Source organism: Pygocentrus nattereri, chromosome 3 (genome assembly GCF_015220715.1).
Source record: "Pygocentrus nattereri isolate fPygNat1 chromosome 3, fPygNat1.pri, whole genome shotgun sequence".
NCBI classification, from domain to species: domain Eukaryota; kingdom Metazoa; phylum Chordata; class Actinopteri; order Characiformes; family Serrasalmidae; genus Pygocentrus; species Pygocentrus nattereri.
The window spans coordinates 31,212,617-31,232,503 of NC_051213.1; the positions used below are offsets into that span (position 1 = coordinate 31,212,617).

The 19,887-nt window shown below is 41.8% G+C and overlaps 1 protein-coding gene across 15 annotated transcripts in view; it reads right to left on the bottom strand.

The window, feature by feature from the left end:
* ptprma (protein tyrosine phosphatase receptor type Ma) overlaps positions 1–19,593 on the bottom strand; it is a 267,072-nt gene extending 247,479 nt beyond the window's left edge. For 11 of the 15 annotated variants that reach the window (XM_037537053.1, XM_037537051.1, XM_037537052.1 and 8 more), the window contains exon 1: positions 18,961–19,593. In XM_037537053.1, coding sequence (XP_037392950.1) covers positions 18,961–19,033 — 73 coding nt within the window. In that variant the 5' untranslated portion in view covers positions 19,034–19,593. The remainder of the gene's footprint in view (positions 1–18,960) is intronic. The other 4 variants (XM_017706828.2, XM_017706826.2, XM_037537050.1 and 1 more) reach the window with 1 other exon arrangement.
* Positions 19,594–19,887: the final 294 nt, after the last annotated feature.

The window sequence follows — 19,887 nt, forward strand, 5'->3', positions numbered from 1 at the left end:
GTGCCGCTCTTTTGATTTGCCCCGCATGAGCTCATGGCCTGATGTGATGTGCACTGCTGTTTGTCTGCTGCTGCGTTGTTTCCTTTGGCTGGCTCCCTGTGTCTCTCTGCCGCCCAGAAAGCGAGAGCTGATCTCACTGGGCAACAGCGTGCACTCTCTCTTTCTCTGCCACTTCCTGAACGGCTGGAAATTCTGAGAGAGAGAGAGTGTGTGTGTGTGTGTGTGTGTGTGTGTGAAAGGGGGGGGGGCTCTAAAGAGAGATAGAGAAGTAAAGGGAGTAAGGCTTGAAATATTAGTCTAAATCTGATTATTAACATCATTTCTCAAATATCTGACGGATTCAGGTTTCATACTGAGGTTTCTCAGAGTGCGTTTAGCCCTGCCCCAGGTTATCTTCCTGCTTTCGTCTTCCTCCCTTCCTTCATATTACTTTACACAATGCTTAATCTGGTACATGTTTGCACCATGAGGCCAACACCACAGAAGAACTTTACATACACTCTCACTATGAATGTGAAGCTTTAACTGTCCTCTTGTTGGTGTGGATCAGATTCAGTCTGTCTACAGTCAAGTTTGGAATCTAAACTTGTTGCTTCAAACTATCAAGCTCTACAGCAGAGAGTGAGCTGATGGTACATAAGAGAGACAGAGAGAAATAAAGTCAGGGTGGAAAAACGAAAAAAAAAACAGAAAGGAAGGATAATCGAGTGGTGGAAAAAGAAAGGAGGGAGAGAGACGAACAGCCACAGAGACCTACATGTTGTTGCCATCACAAGAAAACCTTGTAAAATCCTTTTAATTATTATTATTATTTCTTTTTATACCATTTGAGAGTTGCCCTTTACACCGCGTCAACATTTCATGATGAACAGACCAATATAAATTTTGAAAAACACATATTTGTAAGTTAACCCTTTAAACTAGAATGGTCCATATGGGCCCACTCTTTCGTAATTCACTGTAACTGTAACACTTATACGCGTATATTAATTTCATAGCAGTTGCTGAATAATGAGTAGTAGTTACTGAATAACAGAGGTGACTCCATCATAACTTTTTATGATGAATTTTTATAATTCTGATTTCTTTACAGCCAAATTGTCCATTTTTTAAAGCCCAAAGCTTCAACTGTGTAGGCTAAGTGTCACGATTGGCCCCTCCCATTCCTGTCCATGTGTTCATGTTGTGTTTTGGTCTAGTCCACATGTTCTTTGTTTTGGTTTCCTAGTCCGGCCCCTTATTTTGTGACTCCTCCCCTGATTATTCTCACCTGTGTTTCCACCTGTGTCTTGTGAACCCTTATTAGCCCTCTTGTATTTAAGCCCTGTGTTTTCTTTAGTCTAGTGCTGGTCTTTGTTTGGTTTGTTGGAGTTTGATGTTTGTATTCTTTGAAGTGTTTTAGTCTTGTTTGAGATTTTGTGTTCTTTATCGTTATGTCTGTCCCGTGATCTCTACGTGTTGGCTCTATGACCCTGGACTGTCTCGACCCTGATTTTGGATTTGCCCACAATAAAAGTCGCTTATCTCAGCGCATGCATCTGCGTCCTTGCAAGTGACCACATGAAACACCGTTCCAGTACTTTTTATTAGCTGAAACATAAATTTCATCACTGTCATAAGAAAACCTTCTATCTCCAAAATGGTAGCTTTAAAGGAGAAGGAACAAAAAACATTCTTAACTTGCAATGAATGATAATAGAACATGGACAGTTTCTCTTCATCCATTCAGCATGAAATCCCGACACAACACAAAGGACAATGGGGGCTTTCAAAGTACACAAAAACTGGCATTTTAAATCAAATTTAAAAATGATTTATTATTTAAATAACATGAATCAAATACCGTGCTACACTGAAAGTTAGATGCAACTGGCTATTTAGCAAAATGACTCATGCATAAATATGCTACAACATTTTGACATAGGAGTAGTGTTCAGCATTCATATATAACTTGAGTGCACTTACCTCACGTTATTACATTATCAACTTGCAGATCAGCCAACAGATCAGCCAAAATGAAAACAATAAACTGACTGATTTCAATGGTGCACCCATACTAAATAATCCACTTTCTTCAGTGTTCCTTCTCCTGTAAGGTTACCATTTCAGGGACACAAGGTATTTATGATGGTGACAGCCTGTATTGCATGTGTGTAGCTACGCTTCAAGGTTCCAGCCTCAGAGGTGTAAACAGTGTCAGTCATTCAGAAGGCAGGCTGAACACATCTGCAGATGAGGGTCATGAGGGGCTCTGCTCTAAACATCAGAAGGGTTAGAACTCCATGGAGTCTCAACCCCTGGAAACACATAGCAGGTGGTTTGTCAGCATGCCATTAAAACGCATTCGCATCCGCATGCACACACGCACACACGCTCTTCCAAATGTCTGTAAAAGGTCAGAGCTGCCACCCCGCCTGCCCCGATGGAGACACAATCTAGGAAAACCGCCGCTCTCTCGCCTTTTGTCGGTGGAGTGATATTCCTGCCGCTCTCCCACCGTGAGAAGGTCATCTCCAGCCGCCAGCAGGCGAGGGGCAGCCTCTGAAGACCCTCCGTCCGTTTTCCCCCACATTCACAAAGGTCTCATCCCGAGAAGCCTCATTGTGAATCTGCCTCTGTATTGCTGCCTCACCATGAACAATGTTGTCAAGCAAGCATGGCACACATGTGACAAGCCTCTGCCTTGTGGAAGGAGGAGGAGGAAAGGCGACGGAGGAAGAGAAAAGGTCTATACTTTTAGAGCCATGCAGAACTGAGAGTCAGAAGGTTAAATACATATGTAAGTGTAGCCCAAAAAGCAATGTTTTCACTTGGGCTATTTTGAAAGCACTCAGTAGATGATAGCATGCCCATAAAAAGAAACTAAGCTGTTTTCAAAAAAAAGCCCTGCAGTAAACAAAAACGTTCCAAAACTGATACATTTTGTCTGGTTTATACCTTTCCCTGAAGTATTAGTGGATCTTCTGAATTACAGTTGTTAAGCACTCAAAATATGGTTACTACTACATCCACACTACAAGCAAGCCAAAACCCCTGCACACTGAAACAACACTGCATGAAAGTTATACTTTAAACACTGTCAACTCAGCGCAGGTTTAATTTGCATGTAGCAATATTCGTATTACCATCCAATGACTATTGAAGAAAAGACTAAACATATCGGATGATTTTTGTTCACCACATTCGTTTTTCCCATACAGAACAAACGCTTAGATCCAGATTTCCTCATACAGGCATGACACTGACTACCAAATTATGACTTCAGAAGTCTACTGACATTGTATAATGCAAATCACAGTTTTTTTACTGTATAATATGAGCACCTTGACCCAGCATAGCTCCTGCTAACTGGATGAATGAAGCTATTTTGGGTGAAGGCCTGCTACGCAGTGACCAAAATAAAGGCCAATCTTTAACCACATCACATTAGTAAGCAGAAACATAATCGCAATTCTAGTATTTGTACATGTTGTGGATTACAAATCCAATACTGGAGGCTGAATCTCCACCAACTGTAAAAACAGACCATAATGAAAATTTCTCCCATATGTGTTCTAATCTACAACCATGTATATCCCTGCAAATTGCACATTTTCATGGTTTCTTTGTTTATTTTTGTAGTGAATAGTGCTATGAAACTGATTCATGCAAATCCAACACCGCTAGCGGAAAGCTGAAATGCGATCCTCACTAAAGTAAACAAGGGTGTATTGCATAGGCCTGCGTGTTGTCCACAAAACTCCTGTAAAAGCACACCACCTCAGGCAAACATCAACATGTATGTATACAAACACACATAAGAAAATAAATGATGCCTCCCCTGTAGCATCACAGCCGAACTACCCGGCTCCTACTGTGTTTATAATCACAGTGCTTACTCTGACAGACAGAGCAGGAATGAACTCTGAACAGACTGAGGCCACACAGCGTTGTTTCTGACACTAACCGCGGTGTTCTCCATCTCCTCAGCTCCTCCTTCTTTTGCAATTTAACCATCAGCTGGACGTGGCGTCTGTTGGGGAGTACGCAGAAATGGAAAGCCTCAGCGGTGGAGCGCCATACAAAAGCAGCAGCTCTTGATGGGTCGTACTGGGGAGAGAAAGCGGCAGGGCCATTGTCTGCTGCCACGCTGCTGACAGGCCATAGAGGAGCCCACACCCCTCCACTCCTCGCTCCAGCAATTAGTGGTGTCACAGTTTCATTAAAGCATCAGCTATCAGCTTAAGCCTGCTCTTTAGTGTACAGATAATAGGACATCCATCCATGCCTTTATATGTAGGCTTTGTTGAAAAGGGAGGGGAAAAGACACCAAGAGTGACAGTGAGTGAAAGTTGAACTCATTGCTCTAAAGAGGCAGAAACATCTGCATTATGGCGATGACTATTGAAGTATCAGTTTTCAGAAGTTACAGATAATGAGATACAATTTAGAAGCATTTAACCCCTTAATCCCATCTGTATGTTCATATCCAAAGACTTATTATTCTGAAAAAAAAGTCAAATCTGAGTTGCTATGAAAGGAATACTTCATCTGCCACATCAGTCAATAGACTTCATTGGGCCATTCTGTAAGCTATCACTCCAGTACATTGAAATGACGTAGCATGAAAGTAAGTCTACTTTTAAACTTCAACACTACTATATATAAAATTCCAGCAACCTAGCCTATTGGCACTACTCCCAAAGCAGCTTAATTACCATGTTTGACAAAGATTGTTTTGCATGGGGTTTTTCGATGAGTCTTCTAATGTCAGTTTAGTGCAAATCAGCGCTAGCCTGATGACCTTGTCATTCAAAGTATTCGGTGACATTTAGAGGCAACATGAATCACATTTGAGAACGTTTTCCACAAGTCGCATTAGCAGCGATTTTTGAAGACGCCATTCAATTCCCCCATAGAAGTCAGCTTAGAGTTCCTAATATGGCTACAGAAAAGCTGAGTACAGAGTAACAACAAAACTTTAGAGGTCTATTTAGTGTACACAGTTCCACTCATTTTTATGTACCGTACTAAGTAAAAGAACAAAAGAACCATTGAGTCAAAACACACTCATAATGACTTAAAGGCCTACAGGCAGGCACTTCAGCTTTAGCTAATAGGAATGCTGAATCAAAGTCTAGCCATGCCAATGGGTCAGGGGACTTTAAAGGGTTAAACCCATAGATAACTTTACTCATTAGTAACTGAATAATAATAAGTCTCAACATTAATCACTGAATAATAAGCCTAGGGTCCAATCACTAGCGACAAGCAAACACTCTTAGCATCTTACTGTGGTCTTGCACCTGTATAAGAATTGCAGCCACAAATATGAATTTCTAAATATGACACTCACACCTTAGTCCAAGCATGAAATCTACAGAAAGAATCCATAAAATCCCCCACTCAGGGCAGGGGCATGCCAGAGTCTTATGACTGTCAGGTGCAAGAAAGACCAGAAATCTCCCAGTTTTCCCCACTTTTACCCAGGAGCTTAAGTGTGGGATTTGGATCAGAAGAAAGTGAAAAAAAGGAAGGAGATTTTGATTTTTGCACGTTCATAAGCCAGGCCATCTAAGCCACAGAGAGAAGCTGTGCCGTCTCTAACCTTTCGCAGCTCCTCACCAGGGGTCTTAAGACAGGCAGCAGCAGCCTCTCCTCCTCTGGCAAAGGAGGGGGGTGCTGGGTCACTCGGGGCTAAATGGCCCCAGGAGAGAGAGGGGACTGCTGCAGAAAAGTAACCTGGTTTGTAAAGGTAGAATGGAGTTAGCGTGTAGAAAAGAAGCTGATGGGATCTAAACGTTTGTCACGTCTCCACATTCAGGCCTCTGAATTATTTATTGAGCTCTGTGTGTGTGTTTTTTGTGTGTGTATGTGGTGTGTGTGTGGGTCTGTGCAGGGCCCTGCTCCCCCGAGCAGGCAGGATGGTGACTCCCGCTGTTTGATATTGCCTCCCCTCCAGTGACTAAACAGGAGCTATGAAAGAGTTCATGGCTGCAGTCAGCTGCTGGAGTCCTATTAGCCGTGAAAGAGCCCCCTATTCAGCTCCGCTAAGTAAACCCTCCATGGGGGGAACGGGCAGCATTCACACTTGAAAGCGCGCTTAAGAACAACAAACCAAAACTGCTTCAGCTTAATGCATCTTTTACTTGAGGAAAATTATATATAAATACTTGCCTTCCTTAATTGCCCGGCCTCGTGCATATACTGGACAGATAAGCTTCTTTCACCCATCAGATTTCTGGGCTCTGAACTAAATGAATCATTAATTACCCCCTTAAATTCTCAGGACCTTTCAGCAATCCAAAGCCTCACTTTCACAACCACATAGCTACATATTACATTTGCATTTACATTTACAGCATTTAGCAGATGCTCTTATTCAGAGCGCCTTACAAGAAGTGCTTTGTCTGTCTAGAGAAAGTATCTTTGCTAGTTACCAGTAGGTTAGAGAGAAAGACAGTCCTGAGCTCAGATACTGCTAGATACAAAAGTCACTGTAGATACAGAGAGAAAAAGGAACAGAGTTGAGCACAGAACTTTGTGCCATACAATACAATACAATACACTATAATACAGTAAACTACAATACACAGTGCATTCAACAATAAAGTAAACTACAATACACAGTGCAATACAATACAATATAATATATAAGTGCAGCACAATATATTACAAATAATACTTAAAGTTTGGACAGCCAGTGGGTGTTCATTCCACCACTTGGGCTCCAGTACAGAGAACATTCTCGATGCTTGTCTTCCACGCGCCTTGAAGGATGGTGGGTCAAGCCGAGCTGTACTCAAAGCTCGAAGGGCTCGTGGTACAGTTTGAGATTTCACCATTGCCATCAAGTAGGTAGGGGCTGGTCCATTTTTGGCTTTGTAGGCAAACATTAGGGTTTTAAATCTGATGTGTGCAGCTACAGGAAGCCAGTGAAGGGAGCGCAGCTGTGGGGTGACATATTAGTTCATAGGGCTGATATAACTCAATATCATTTTCTGAATACTTTCCGTTTTCTTCTCTTAATTGTACAGTTTCCAATAAAAAGAAATACATAGGATTTATTTATTTTATGGATTTTAAAATGGTCTAAAGCACCCAGTAAATGACATACATTAAAGTTAAATGGCAGCTTCCATATATAATGTATTGCACAGTAAGTGTCCAAAATAGACTTTAAAACACAAACTGCTTTGCAACAGTGACACTAGTTTTATGGGCATTATATAATGAACATAATTCCCATTTTCTAACAAATATTTGTCACTAAAAATATCACTAATACTGAAAAGCAATATCACAGTATACCAGTACAGACAATACCCAGCCTTGTTAATTAATTGTACTTACAATATAATTCATAGAACATACATGACAACAAGTCAACTGAACTCAAAGGTGACCTTTTTTACCTTGTTAGTTTAGGTCCATTGTGATATTAAGTGTGGAATATCATATCATTTAAACAATCAAATTCTTGTTTTCTCACAATCGTTACTCTGAGTGTTATGACTTTTGTCTGAAAGCACTAGATGGAAAACAATATTCACCAAAAATAACCATAAAGGCTTAATAACTGAATAACAAGCTCAGAGTTTAAAGGGTTAAATGCACAAATTAGCTGGCTTAAAACTCTTACTTATCTTTTACCTTTACCCTAACATAATGCATGGACACAAATAACTATTATTTTATTTAGTTTGATGAGCACTGGATATAATACTGATGGCCTGCCTAGTAAAATCTCTCCAGTAGCAGTCCAGAGTTCTGTCTTGCCCTTCAAAATACATTTGGTCATGTTTTCACTGAGTAGGAAGGATGACTGAATTGTTTTATCAGATACTCTGGCATTTATAAGGTCATGTAATCTCCTGTGCATGTTTTGAGTGTAGAACAATGCTGCCTAGCAGGTTGTTGGAAAAGATATGGTGCAGGGAGCTTGAGCACCAGAGGAAAACTGTAGCTTTTGGCTCAGCTCATTAGTGGTGTTGGTATTAGTTAGGAAAGACAGATTAACCCTTTAAATGACATATTTCATAAACTAACTTGATAGATGTTAAGGGAATTTATAATAGTTGCTGGATAATAAGCCTTAAAAATAATGACAGAATAGTTAAAATAGAGAAGAGTTTTAAATACAAACTTCCTAAAGACTTCGGGATTTCCTGCTTCTTACCTCACCTTTGAGTGTCTCATTTCAATGGAATATGAGGGTCATTGTGAATGTTTCTCTTCCACATGAAGAGAGACAGAGAGAGAGAGAGACAGAGGGAGAGAAAGGGAGTGAGAGATATTCTGGGTCTCTGCAGTAGTTGATGGGTTAGTGCAAGGCTAGAAGGCTCTGAGGCGGCTCCTGGGCCTGTCCCTGTTAATGTAGCGCCCCTGGACAAGCCTGAGGCTTTGTGACTCCAACAGCATGCTTGCCTGCCTGTCATTTTACCTCCCTGTCTGTCTCTCCCAATGTCTGTCTTTCTGAATGCTTGCTGGAGTGTCCCCGCACTCCTCCCTGCCCTGTTCCTCTCTGTCTCCCTCTCCTCTAAAAACCTCTGCCTCAATTTCTGCACAAGCTACAAGCCTCTACCAACCCATCTGCCCTATCTGTGTCAGTCTATGAGCTAGAATAGACGGCCACCTGCTGACAATCAACCAAGACTGCTACAAATTAAACCACCAGCAGTCTGCGATGATGCTAATACTTTAGTCCTCACGCTCCTCCAGAACTCATAGCAGATGAGCAAACAAACCCTTCGCAGTCAACAGTTTTAGCGAGATATGCTTCAGTTTTTGTCCTCTGTTGGGGGATTTGGGGCATTGGAAGTAGAAGTTGAAGAAAAAGCGAAGAAAGTTGTGCCACACAGAATGATTTCCTTTTGTACAGCGATCTAAACAGTGGAGGGATTTGCCCAGTTTGGCATCAACTGGATTTGCCATTGGAGATTTGCCTCGTTTATCTTCTTGGAGGGCTTATTTCATGGTGTTGCATTCTCGCTGAATCTTTTGGAGTGTTGAGCTGTGGCACTGGTGGTCCTGCTAGGCTGCTACCACGCAAGCTGTCTTCAGTTCAGAGGATCTGCAAGACTAACCCTCCAGCCCATGGGAAACTGCTCCATAACATTGTGTTCAAGCAGTGAAAACACAGTGTCTTGAAGCAAGACCACTGCAACAGAAGTCTGTCTCCATTCCAAAGCCTCCAAGTCTCAGTTTATAACAGCAGTCTTACTGACCCTGATGCACTTTTTTTAGCTGGGCAAACTGTTCTCTCAGGCCTAGAGGAGTGATCAGATGATAAAGTTTGTAAATGCTTACATAGTTGTATCTCAGGAGGAAGTGAGCTTGTGTGGCCAACTTCCAAGCTCAGCCTCCAAATGTGAAAATCACTGAAGTGGAGAGATAAGCCTTGTATTTATGTGCATTTAACTCTTGAAAATCACAGTTAACACCGGAAATAACAAAAGCATGAGGTCATTTTATATAATGTACTGAGTAAAATCAGAGACCATCCTTCCTTTATTTCCAGTTAAAAGACCTAATATAAATCTTTAATTGTCAGGATTTCATTGTCATGCAGAAGGCATGTATTTAATAGAACATTATACAGAAGCACATCAAGTACTACATATAAAATATTTTCTTACTATTTAGTGTCCACCTTTGCTTGAAATACAGCTTCTATTCTTTTCAGTCTTGTTTAAAGTATCTCAAAAATCATTTAAAGTTCAGTCTTAGAAGTTGGTTGCACTTTCTGATTCTCAACACTAACATAATCCCAATATTTTAGCAACAGCTTCTTGACTGTTGCACATCCTTTCAGACTCACAGGGTTGAGTTGTCTTCTCACAGTGGAAGGATGGACAGAAACACCTGTGGACCTTTCAGATCTGAAGCAAGAGTGGAGCTTGATTTCTCATCTCTCTTAAAGATGAAAGCTTTAAGTGCTGTTGATCAGATGGTGAGAGTTTTGGTGGTCTACCAGGCCTTGCATGGTTGTTAAGATTTCCATTTATTACTAAACTCCATTTATTGAAAATCCTATATTTTCCACTTTTTTTCATTTGACTTTCTGCTTGCTTATGCAAGTGGATTATGTTATATATAATCTCCTGACAAATGAATAAATTGGACTTATATAAAGGAAGGGTAGTCTCTTCCGTTCACAAACTGCTGTAAGTTAGTTCTCTCAGAAACCTTTCAAACAAGATTGCAATGGTTAATAATAATAATAATAAGTTTAAAAGGAGATGTTTCATTATAATTTGAGAGTTAGAGATGCTAAAATATATCCCAACAAAGCAATGTGTGAAGAGTCATCTATTCATTAGAACGAGTGTCAGTCCCAGTTAGTTACATTCCACACATAAAAAAACTGCACAAAGAAGTATGTATAATTTCCTGAGTGCAGACAGAGCTAACCAGAGCTTCATTAAGAGTACTGGCCAATACTTTTAATTTTAGGAAACACTAGTGTCCACAACATGTGTGCATTCTACCAACCTACAAGGGCTTAGTTGGCTTCAGTGACAGCAAAGCCAGGCTTTGGGAAGCAGCGTGTCCTGTTTTTCAGCAAGGGCCCTCCTTCTGATAACAGGTTTAGCCCCTAAAAGGCTCAACTGCTCTAATTTTAAGAGTGTTCTTAACCTCACTTAACTTTGCTCAAGCCACCAGAGACTCCTCCTGCATTTCTTACAAATACACCCCCCCCCTCTCTCTCTCTTATAAATGGATGACATACATACAGGGCTTCATCAATCAAGACCAGATGAAATATGGGGTGTAGAGGAGTTGGCCAAGCCCCGGGGTGCTTAATACATCTATAAATCCTCCCTGGTCTGAAACAAGGGGGGCCAGTAACAATGACCCAAAACCCAAAAACAGACACATGTAACACCACAAATAAACACAGCACATGCTAAACCTGGCGAAAAAAGACACAAAAGTCAGGGCAATGACAGCAAAAAGAAAGTGGAGCGGTCTCTAAATAAGCTCAATTTTGCCACATCCTCTCCAGTGAGAATTCCCTACCGGGAGTCACATTAACTCTTATTTGCAATTTGCATATATTCCATATATGAAAATGAATATTTACTGTAGCAATGTGGGTTAAGTACACTTCTCAAGGGTACAGCAGCACTAGCCCCCTCTGGCAACCTGCTGTTCCCTAAGCTCTGCTGCACATTAGTGCCTGCGGTGCCCAAAGCCCTTGCTTTCATCTCCTCCAGTCTAATGCACACACACTGATCCTCCTGGACAGGCTCCTAGGACAGTTAGGATAATTAAAATGATGCTAATGAAGAAATACAGTATAATGCCCAATTAAATATTTACACACATTTTCCTTTGAACACTTATTTAAGTCTTTTTTTCTGCATTATTGCTTTTCTAAATCAGCACTAATAAAATCAATTTGAGGCGAGAAGGATGTCCCACTGGGTGCTAAACTATGGGTGATGCACATTATCCAAAAGTTTCACCTCTAAGAAACATGAAGAGTTGCATTTTTATTACACAAATCAATATAAATTTTCTAGTTAAATACATATTTTGCATAATGTTTATTAATCACTTCCCTCCTTTAGGGGGTTGCTGCTCTGCTCTACAGGAAACCCCTCATGCCTGCAGGCATTAAAGTCAACCTAAAATCTAAACTGATGTTTTATTACCGTGTTATCTCATGCCTCTGGTCATATTAAACAGGATTCATCAAATCATTTCATTCAAAAGACAAAACTATTTTTCTCATAATCTTACATCAAAATGTTCTGACTTTTTTGATTACATCACTGAGCATCAGGGGGCAGGGAAAATAATATAGAACAATAAAAATATCTTTCACCTCCTGCACACATCATCCTCACTTTTCATTGAGCAAAACTGCCCAGCTATCACAGACCGCCCCTGAGATACAGTGCTTCACTAAGAAATCACGGTGCAGAAGCAGAATGCCTTATGATTTCCGAATAATGTTGAATTTTATGATATCTAGGGATCATCCTTTCATAATTTTGTCAGATTTGTTTCAAAAGATGCAATGAAACAGACTTAAACTAGCAATGTTGTGCTATTCTTACTTTCTTACGCTAATCTACAAAGTAGGGCCTGAATGATAAGAACATTTTATAGGGGATACTGAAAGCGATCATAAGGGGTTACTCCAACAGTTTAGTTAATCATTCCTTTATGAAAAAGACATGATTACCAGTTCTCAGCTGTCATAATTCTTAAATGAACAGTAGAAACTCTCAGTCTTTACTAGTATATATATATATATATATATATATATATATATACACACACACATATATATTACAGCACTGGGGTGGAGTTGCTTTTTTCTGTCAATAGCCAGTTTGTATTGTATCATGTTACTTTTATGGTGTTTTGTGTTCAAATTCACCAGTTCATCCTGCTGTATTATATTCATATAGTGGGGGACTAAGTGACACAAGCGCCTGAAGCACTGTCCTATTATCAGGAGACTGAAAGATCAAATTCCAACTACACTGTAACCAAAAAAGTCCCTAATTACCAGTGCATTACCAGCAAACTATTCCCTAAAACTGCAGGTCATCAATATAGACACACAAACCGATATATCAGTTGGCCCAGGACAAAATGAAAAATACCCAAAAAGCTCAATCTTTGGACAGTGTTCCTCCTGCCATAATGTCCACTGTGCTTATCCAACCAACTTGAGGAATCCAGTCCACTACCAGCAGATCCTTTTTTGAGTTAATCAACTCAAAAAAGGATCTGCTCCCAAAATATCCTGACTGGGGTTTAATGCAGTCCAGTCTGCTATCAGCCTTTTTATATATTTTTGCATTTAGAAGAAGCTTAAGTTCAGCAGAGACTAAATGGAGCTGATCCCAGATCAGCAATCGTGCGCTTAAACTTCAGCTGGAATTCTGCACGGTGGCTGACGTAATATAAAGTCCATCTTTAAGACAGTCATAAAAATGCATCATAACTACTAGCGGAGTTATACTGCTATTAACTGAGGTTCTTTATTCTTTACAAAGCTCTTTTCATTATCTGTGTTTGAAGACTGTGGTTTGTTTTGGTGGAAAAATAATTAATTATGAAAAGGGGGGTGGGGAGAACACTGAGAGTACATTTTTGGGTACAGTCAGCTGTAATGTGGAGAATTTAACTGATAAGGAGGAATGCAAGTCAATACTATTATCATTAAAAGTTTCCTTAATGTACTGCAGTAATCTGCAAAGAGGACATCATGTTTTTGGTCTAGTAAAGCTGATGAACTACTTAACCTATATTATGCACCTATTCAGTACCAATTCCTCTTAAGGCCTTTTATTCAGTAACTACTGTGAATTATTCAGCAACTTTGAAACTACAATGTAAGGTATGTAGGCATAAGAGTGAGGAATGAAATTCCTAGAAGCTCTGCTGGATCCTTAAAGTTTAATTGCTCAATATAACCCCAAACAGCTTGTATTTATGTATCAATGTGATAAATTCAAAGCATTGTTATCTGCATTGGAATTAGCATAGATATAGAAACTGAGATTATCACCATCAGTACAGATGTTATCAGTACAAGGTTACAACTGAAGCAGCTGGAGGCTCCAAAACAAGATATGCCCTTATCTGAATTAAAGGGCTGTTTAACATTTATGGATAATTCCGTCACTGAGACTTAAGTCAGAGCGGCTTGATGTGAACCGGTGCATTGTAGAGTAACTTATAGACTCAGGCCTTGCATATACCTCTCTGATACGTATTTTTCAAAAATATGGTTTCTGAAAACTATGGCAGAACAATGTCTAAGGCATCAGGCAGCATTCACAACCATTTCATGTAATAACTTTCTTTTGGGGGAGCTCTTAGAAGCTTTGAATGTCTGGCTCCTTTCACTACCACTGTAACCAACTCTGACTTCTAAAGTTTCTCTAGAATAGAGCATTTGACTTCAAACCGCTCTGAATGACTTTATACTTTAACCAATTAATTAAGGTGGAACTTTGAAAATTCCTCTTTAAAAATGCTTCCATTTTGGACCTTGCTGTGTTTTCACAGTTTTGGTCACTTCCACTCTACTTCCTCTGCGAGAGAAGCCCACAATAAATACACATGCTCAATGTCACCACTCACTGGGATGTCGTTGGGATTATAAATGTTCTTAAATTAGCCTTCTCGCTCTGAATGAGCATCAGGGGACATTCACAAATCTATGAACTAACAAGCACTTCTACACACAAAGAGAGTTCAGAGGAAAGCAATGCATTTCCAATAGCGTCCATGCTTTCTAATCAAGTCCTGCTGACATACAGACCAACATGTCTGGGATAACAGACTGGTGTTAATTGGGTGGTGCAAAGCCTGAATGGCAACACTAAACCACCAATTTCATCTGTAAACATGAAGCAGTTAATCATGTCTGAGCTAAAGACCACATCCATGTCCATGCTGTCCCCCCAAACATCGTCTCCAATTAAAATGACTAATAAAGTCCCATTCTGAAAAGGTCTCCTCTGCTTCATTTGTAACAAAATACCACCAGCATGGGCAAAAAAAATGAACAGGGAAATAATTAGAACATCATTAAAAAAACAATTTGGCACTACATGGTCCTTGCGTTCACCAGCAAATATTTACACCTCCTCCATTTAGTGGAGAAGTAAATAAATCTCAGGGATTAATGCTGGGCACTGATGCTTGGCAACAATTAAAAATGTCACTGGATATGAGCAAGGAACACACACACACAGGGTGGATTCGGTGGGCTCTTCTCAGGCGGCAACAGGCCTTATGCACACAGAGACGGCTATTGTTCCAGCACGCTGTTTTTTTAAGCCTTAGTGCTGAGCACAACTGGCTGTGCTGAGGCAGGCCAATTTCCTGTCCAAAATCCATGCCCATATGTGACTGCAAGGCCCCTTTTTACTGCTTCCTTTCAAGAAACAATGGGCTCTGATCACAATTAGGTCGAGCAAACAGTGGAAGAATTAAAGTAGGCCTCCAAACTGTTAATGACTCAGTGGAGGGGCACAGTAAACTCCTCGGTGGTGCACAGACACAGGCTGACACTAATGGAGATATTTGCCTGCGGTGATGTGCGGGGAAGAACAGCGAAAAGGAGGGGCACAGGCACTCAGCCACCTGCTTGGAGTGTGTCACCTGGTTCCACCTCAGCAAAAAGAAGACGTCAGCACCACAAACACAACTGCTCCTTGCTTTGATGACCCAAGCTTATTTAAACCGCTAATGAAACGGCCTCAGAAAATTGGGGCAACGTGGCCCGTTGTGGGTTAATTAGCTGTGTTTTTTGAGCGCACTTGGACTGACACAGTCACCTACAAAGGATTTCTCATTCACTTAAACAGCAGAACGGCACAACTGCGTGGCAGCGCCTATCCTATTATGGGCGCTTAATCGCCTCTGCGTTGGTTTATTTGCAGTCGTTTATGAAGCATGGTGGTATTGCACACGGCGGCGCTAACAGACCACCTGGCCGCCCTGTGCTGCTCAGCAGGCCTCAAATAGGGCAAGCGGCTGATTCATTAGCTTTTATGCTCGCTTTGGCCCACTCGAGGGCAAGGCCCACTTTAATTAGAGCGGCCATGTTTGCTCAGCATCTTTCACAAAGTCACGATCCTGATGGGTAACTGTGATCCCTGCGCAACTACCCAACAATTCTGGGGCACCACGCTTTCCCAGGCCTCCAGTGACTGCTGGAGAAACCTATTAAAAAGGACATCAGAGGGCACTGTATGTGTTTGTGTGTGTGTGTGTGTTTTCTTTTAGCCTCAAATGATCCCCACAGTGATAGGAAAACATGAAATCTTTGGACACTGTGGAAGTTTTTGGACTTCAAAATAAAGCTCTCCCTTGAAAAATGAACCCCTTGCATTCTAAAATTATTTTTCAGTCATTCTTATGAAGCCTTATTAACCAGCAATTACTATAAATAACTTGACAATTAGTATGAAACTAACATTAGAGATGGTATGATATCATTGTCCAATGCTAAGGCTGATCCTGAAACCTCCAGTATTTCTTTAAAAACAACTAAGCTTCATAAGAAGCTCTTTTTAACTGAAGTGCTGCATTTAAGCCTCATTTACAACCTACATGTTCTCTTAAGGATATTGTCATTTCGATTAGCTTAGCAATGTTTCACTGCAGTAACACACAGTTACATGGGAAATCTCCCTGTAGTGATAGATGATGTGTGTGTGTGTGTGTGTGTGTGCGTGTGTGTGTGTGTGTGTGTGTGTGCGTGTGTGTGAGCATGAGCATGGGTCGCACACTCAGACAGAGGTGTTTACAGAGCTCAGCCACTACACATGCCAGGCCAGTGGAATGTAGCAACAGGACGCTAAAAATGCTCATGGCAGACTGGCAGGTCAACTCCATGACCTGTACAGTAACAGCCTGTTCTTCAGTAACTGAACCGGGAGAGAGGCAACTCTTAAATAGAGAAGGGGATGGATGCAATATCAATATTCTGAATGAATTCTATGTTTTTACACTGTTATTACTTTAGTTGTTATAATCTGGCTGACTCGCACATAAGCGAGATCCAATTTCATTCTCCATTGACTCGAAAAGATCAACTCAGAGCATTATATAGTATAATTAAAGCATGCTGACAGCTGCTAAGGGGCTGTCGCTTTTTAAACGGTAAAGCACTGTGATTACACAGAAACCTGTGACACACTGATAACACAAGACTGCAGAATTTTAGATTATTGTAAAATATTAGCTCACTGACATTTAGGCCAAGGAGGAGTAACCGAAGGAGGTTTCGTTCGGAACTGTCTTTTAAGCTTTTGACATCTTAGAAAAGTTTCTCTTGTCCATTAAAAAAATGAAAACTACTTTATGTTAACAGCCCCCCACGACTATAGAGGTTTGAAGCCAATTATTTTAGAAAATCACAGTGGTCAGATGGAGCCCTGTCTTTCCACTGCATTCATGTGTATAAACGCGCTACATCAACAGCAGAGTGTAAGGAGAACAATGGGACTCAAACACAATGCGCTGCGTGTCTGCAGTGCAGCTAGAATAGCAAGTGTGGCAGTGAATCCACGGAAGAGGCTGTGAAATGTGACACAGCTGGGAGAATCAGAGAGGATATCCTTTCACGTCACCGGTCAAAACAACAAAATAACTCTCCTCATGCTTCGGGGTCAGCGGTGCGATGGGTATGAAAATGATATTAGTCAGAAAAGGCAAGAAATGAGACCGGAATTTTCACCTTGAGCACTTGGAGATGTCCGCCTTAGTTAATTATATCCCATATAATAAACTCCATAAACAAAAGACAACACTGTAAATCATAGTGTATCATGTTAAGTGTTTTCTGGGCTAGAAAGGGAAGCGTCTTAGCTTTAAACAAAAAGGCCTTAAAGCGTCCGTATCCTGTTTGGTAATAAAATGCTTGGTGCCAAAGTTGGACTACTACAGACTCCAGAGCGGGAGCGTCAAAGCCAGACTGCTGTGGGTCTGCATGTACGATGGTGCCACCAGCAGGCTGCTGTGGTCACTACATCAAAAAGGGATGTGGGCCTGGCATTTTTACAAGAAAATTACAAATCAGACAGTTGATATATCCAACAGGCCCGCGAAAAAAGTTTCCCAAAATAGAAAGAAAGAAGGCCACAGAGGACTGTTGCTGCTGCTGTAGGGGGAAGTTTGCTCTTACAGAAAATAGGTATTAATAAAACCAAGAAACTAAAGTGATCTTCCATGGCAAGCACCGAAAACGAACAGAAATCCTGACCATGGAAAGGTTTACGCTGTGTAAACCGAAGGATTCTTAGATAAACTGGCAGTCAGCTGCTTTCCTACAGCAGACAAAGAGTTTTAGAGTTAACAGCTTAGGCTCTACACTAAGGAGCTAGAGAGCTGGAGATGAACACAGAGAGCTTAATCCATCCCCCGTCCTATCTCACCACCAACTGAACAAGGAATAAAACAAAATAACTATAATAAAAGTCTGTTTTATGGCTCTATAAAACCATAAAGAAGTCATAAAACCAGCTAAAATGCATTCTAAATGACCCTGGTGTGGTTTTAAATATATCCAAATAGCCCATACATTTGTATATGTGTCATGTACACAAATAGCGAGAAAGAAGTGACCGTTAGAAGTAACTGTAGAAAGTACAACTGAGCGACTTTTCCTCATCCAACAGCAATAAAAACCACTACCTGCCTCTCTGTTCTTTTAAGTCAGTTCAAATCTTTGTTCTGTTGATAGCAACTTTCTTTCTTGTCTTCTTCTGGACACAGAAGACAGCAGCTTCCGTTCCAGACATGTGAGTAAGAGTGGGGTAAAGATAGATCATAGCCCTGCATGAGCAGTAAGGGCTTGGTTTGATAAGATTAGGCTTCCAGGCGATTAGAGCTCATCCACCAAGCCCCTGTAGTACTACACACTAACACTGCACTAACGCTGTGCGCGGCTCAGCCGCCTGCTGGCTGCTCCAGTCTTCAGAAACAGGGGGAAAAAGTTACGGAGGAGGAAATGGACGGAATGAAAAGTCATCACGGGCAAACTTTCAGCCTTTCAGTCTCTTCTTTCGGAATTAGGGGCAAACCTTTCTTCACTGGCCGTTCGTTATTGTAAAAATGTTCCACAGCACAGGCTAGTCCCCGAACGAGAGCCCGCGCGCAACGAGCCGCTTTGAAGATGCAGCGTTTTATAGACGCAGCCGGACTCGAGCAGAACCGAGTGTCCAAACTACAAACGAAAACTCGACACAAACGCAGCCAGAGCGAAGTCATAACACCGCCACTCTCACTCACAAGCATAAAATCGATACGCTTTCGCGAAAAGTAACTTTTTTAGCTGGTCTCCGGTTGAGGCAGAGACCAGGACGGCTGAGGGAAACTTCAGAGCCAGTTCAGCTCAGTTCAGTTCAGTTAGCCAAACATCAGATTTTCGCCCCAGAAAAAAAAGAACAGCTAAGCGTCCAAAACCGCGAGACCGTATCACTCCGCGCGGTGTCTTACCTCTGAATACTTGTCCTCGAACTGAAGCCAGGAAAGTGACCAGAGCCAGGAGTCCAGGTAGAACTCCGTCCATGGCGCTAAAGCCCCTCAGCTCCAGGGTAAAAAGCAGCAGTTTCTCCGCGGCTCACTCTCAGCTCCCGGCTCTCTCTCTCTCTCTCTCTCTCTCTCTCTCTCTGAGGGAAACGAACTCTTCTCCTTCTCTCTCCCCCGAAAAACACCACCGCTAACACTACTACTACTTCTACTTGGTCAAACTGTGAGTGTGTGTGTGTCCAGCGGCTCCACACACTCGCGCTGACTTCTAGACGGCGCTGACGTCACCGGAGCTCTCCGGCGGAGCGGCTGGAGTTGCTGGTGGGGGACTGGGACCAGACCGAGCCCCTTTTCTCTCTCCACAGCTACAGTGGGAGCAGAGCGGAGCGGAGCGGGCTGGGTGAGGTGGGATTTGGCGATGCTTAGGCGGCCGTGCATGCGCACTCTCAGCCCAGCTCAGCTCCTCCGCTCGCTGCCTGAGCCCTTTAGAGCCGGAGAGGGAGAGACGCAGGCGGAGAGAAGAAGTTTGTTGTCTCGGAGCTCGGAGGAGCAGCTGGAGCGCTGCTGAGGGAAGGAGGGGCGACTGTGTGCGAGTGAGTGTTTAAATGGGTGGAGTGGAGAGGAGCTCCGCCGGAGCGCCATAACTGCGCGCACACACACACACACACACACACACACACACACACACACACACACACACACACACACACACACACACAGAGTTCAGAAAAGCTTGTTGAGCTCCGGACCAGAGCCGTTAAACACTGCTCTGTGGAGACAAACACACCTGACCTCATTCAGACTGACTGTCTGACTGAACTTTTCGGGGTCCCGAAAATAATAATAATATCAATAATATTAGTTATAATAATGTCAATGTAAGCACAATGCAAA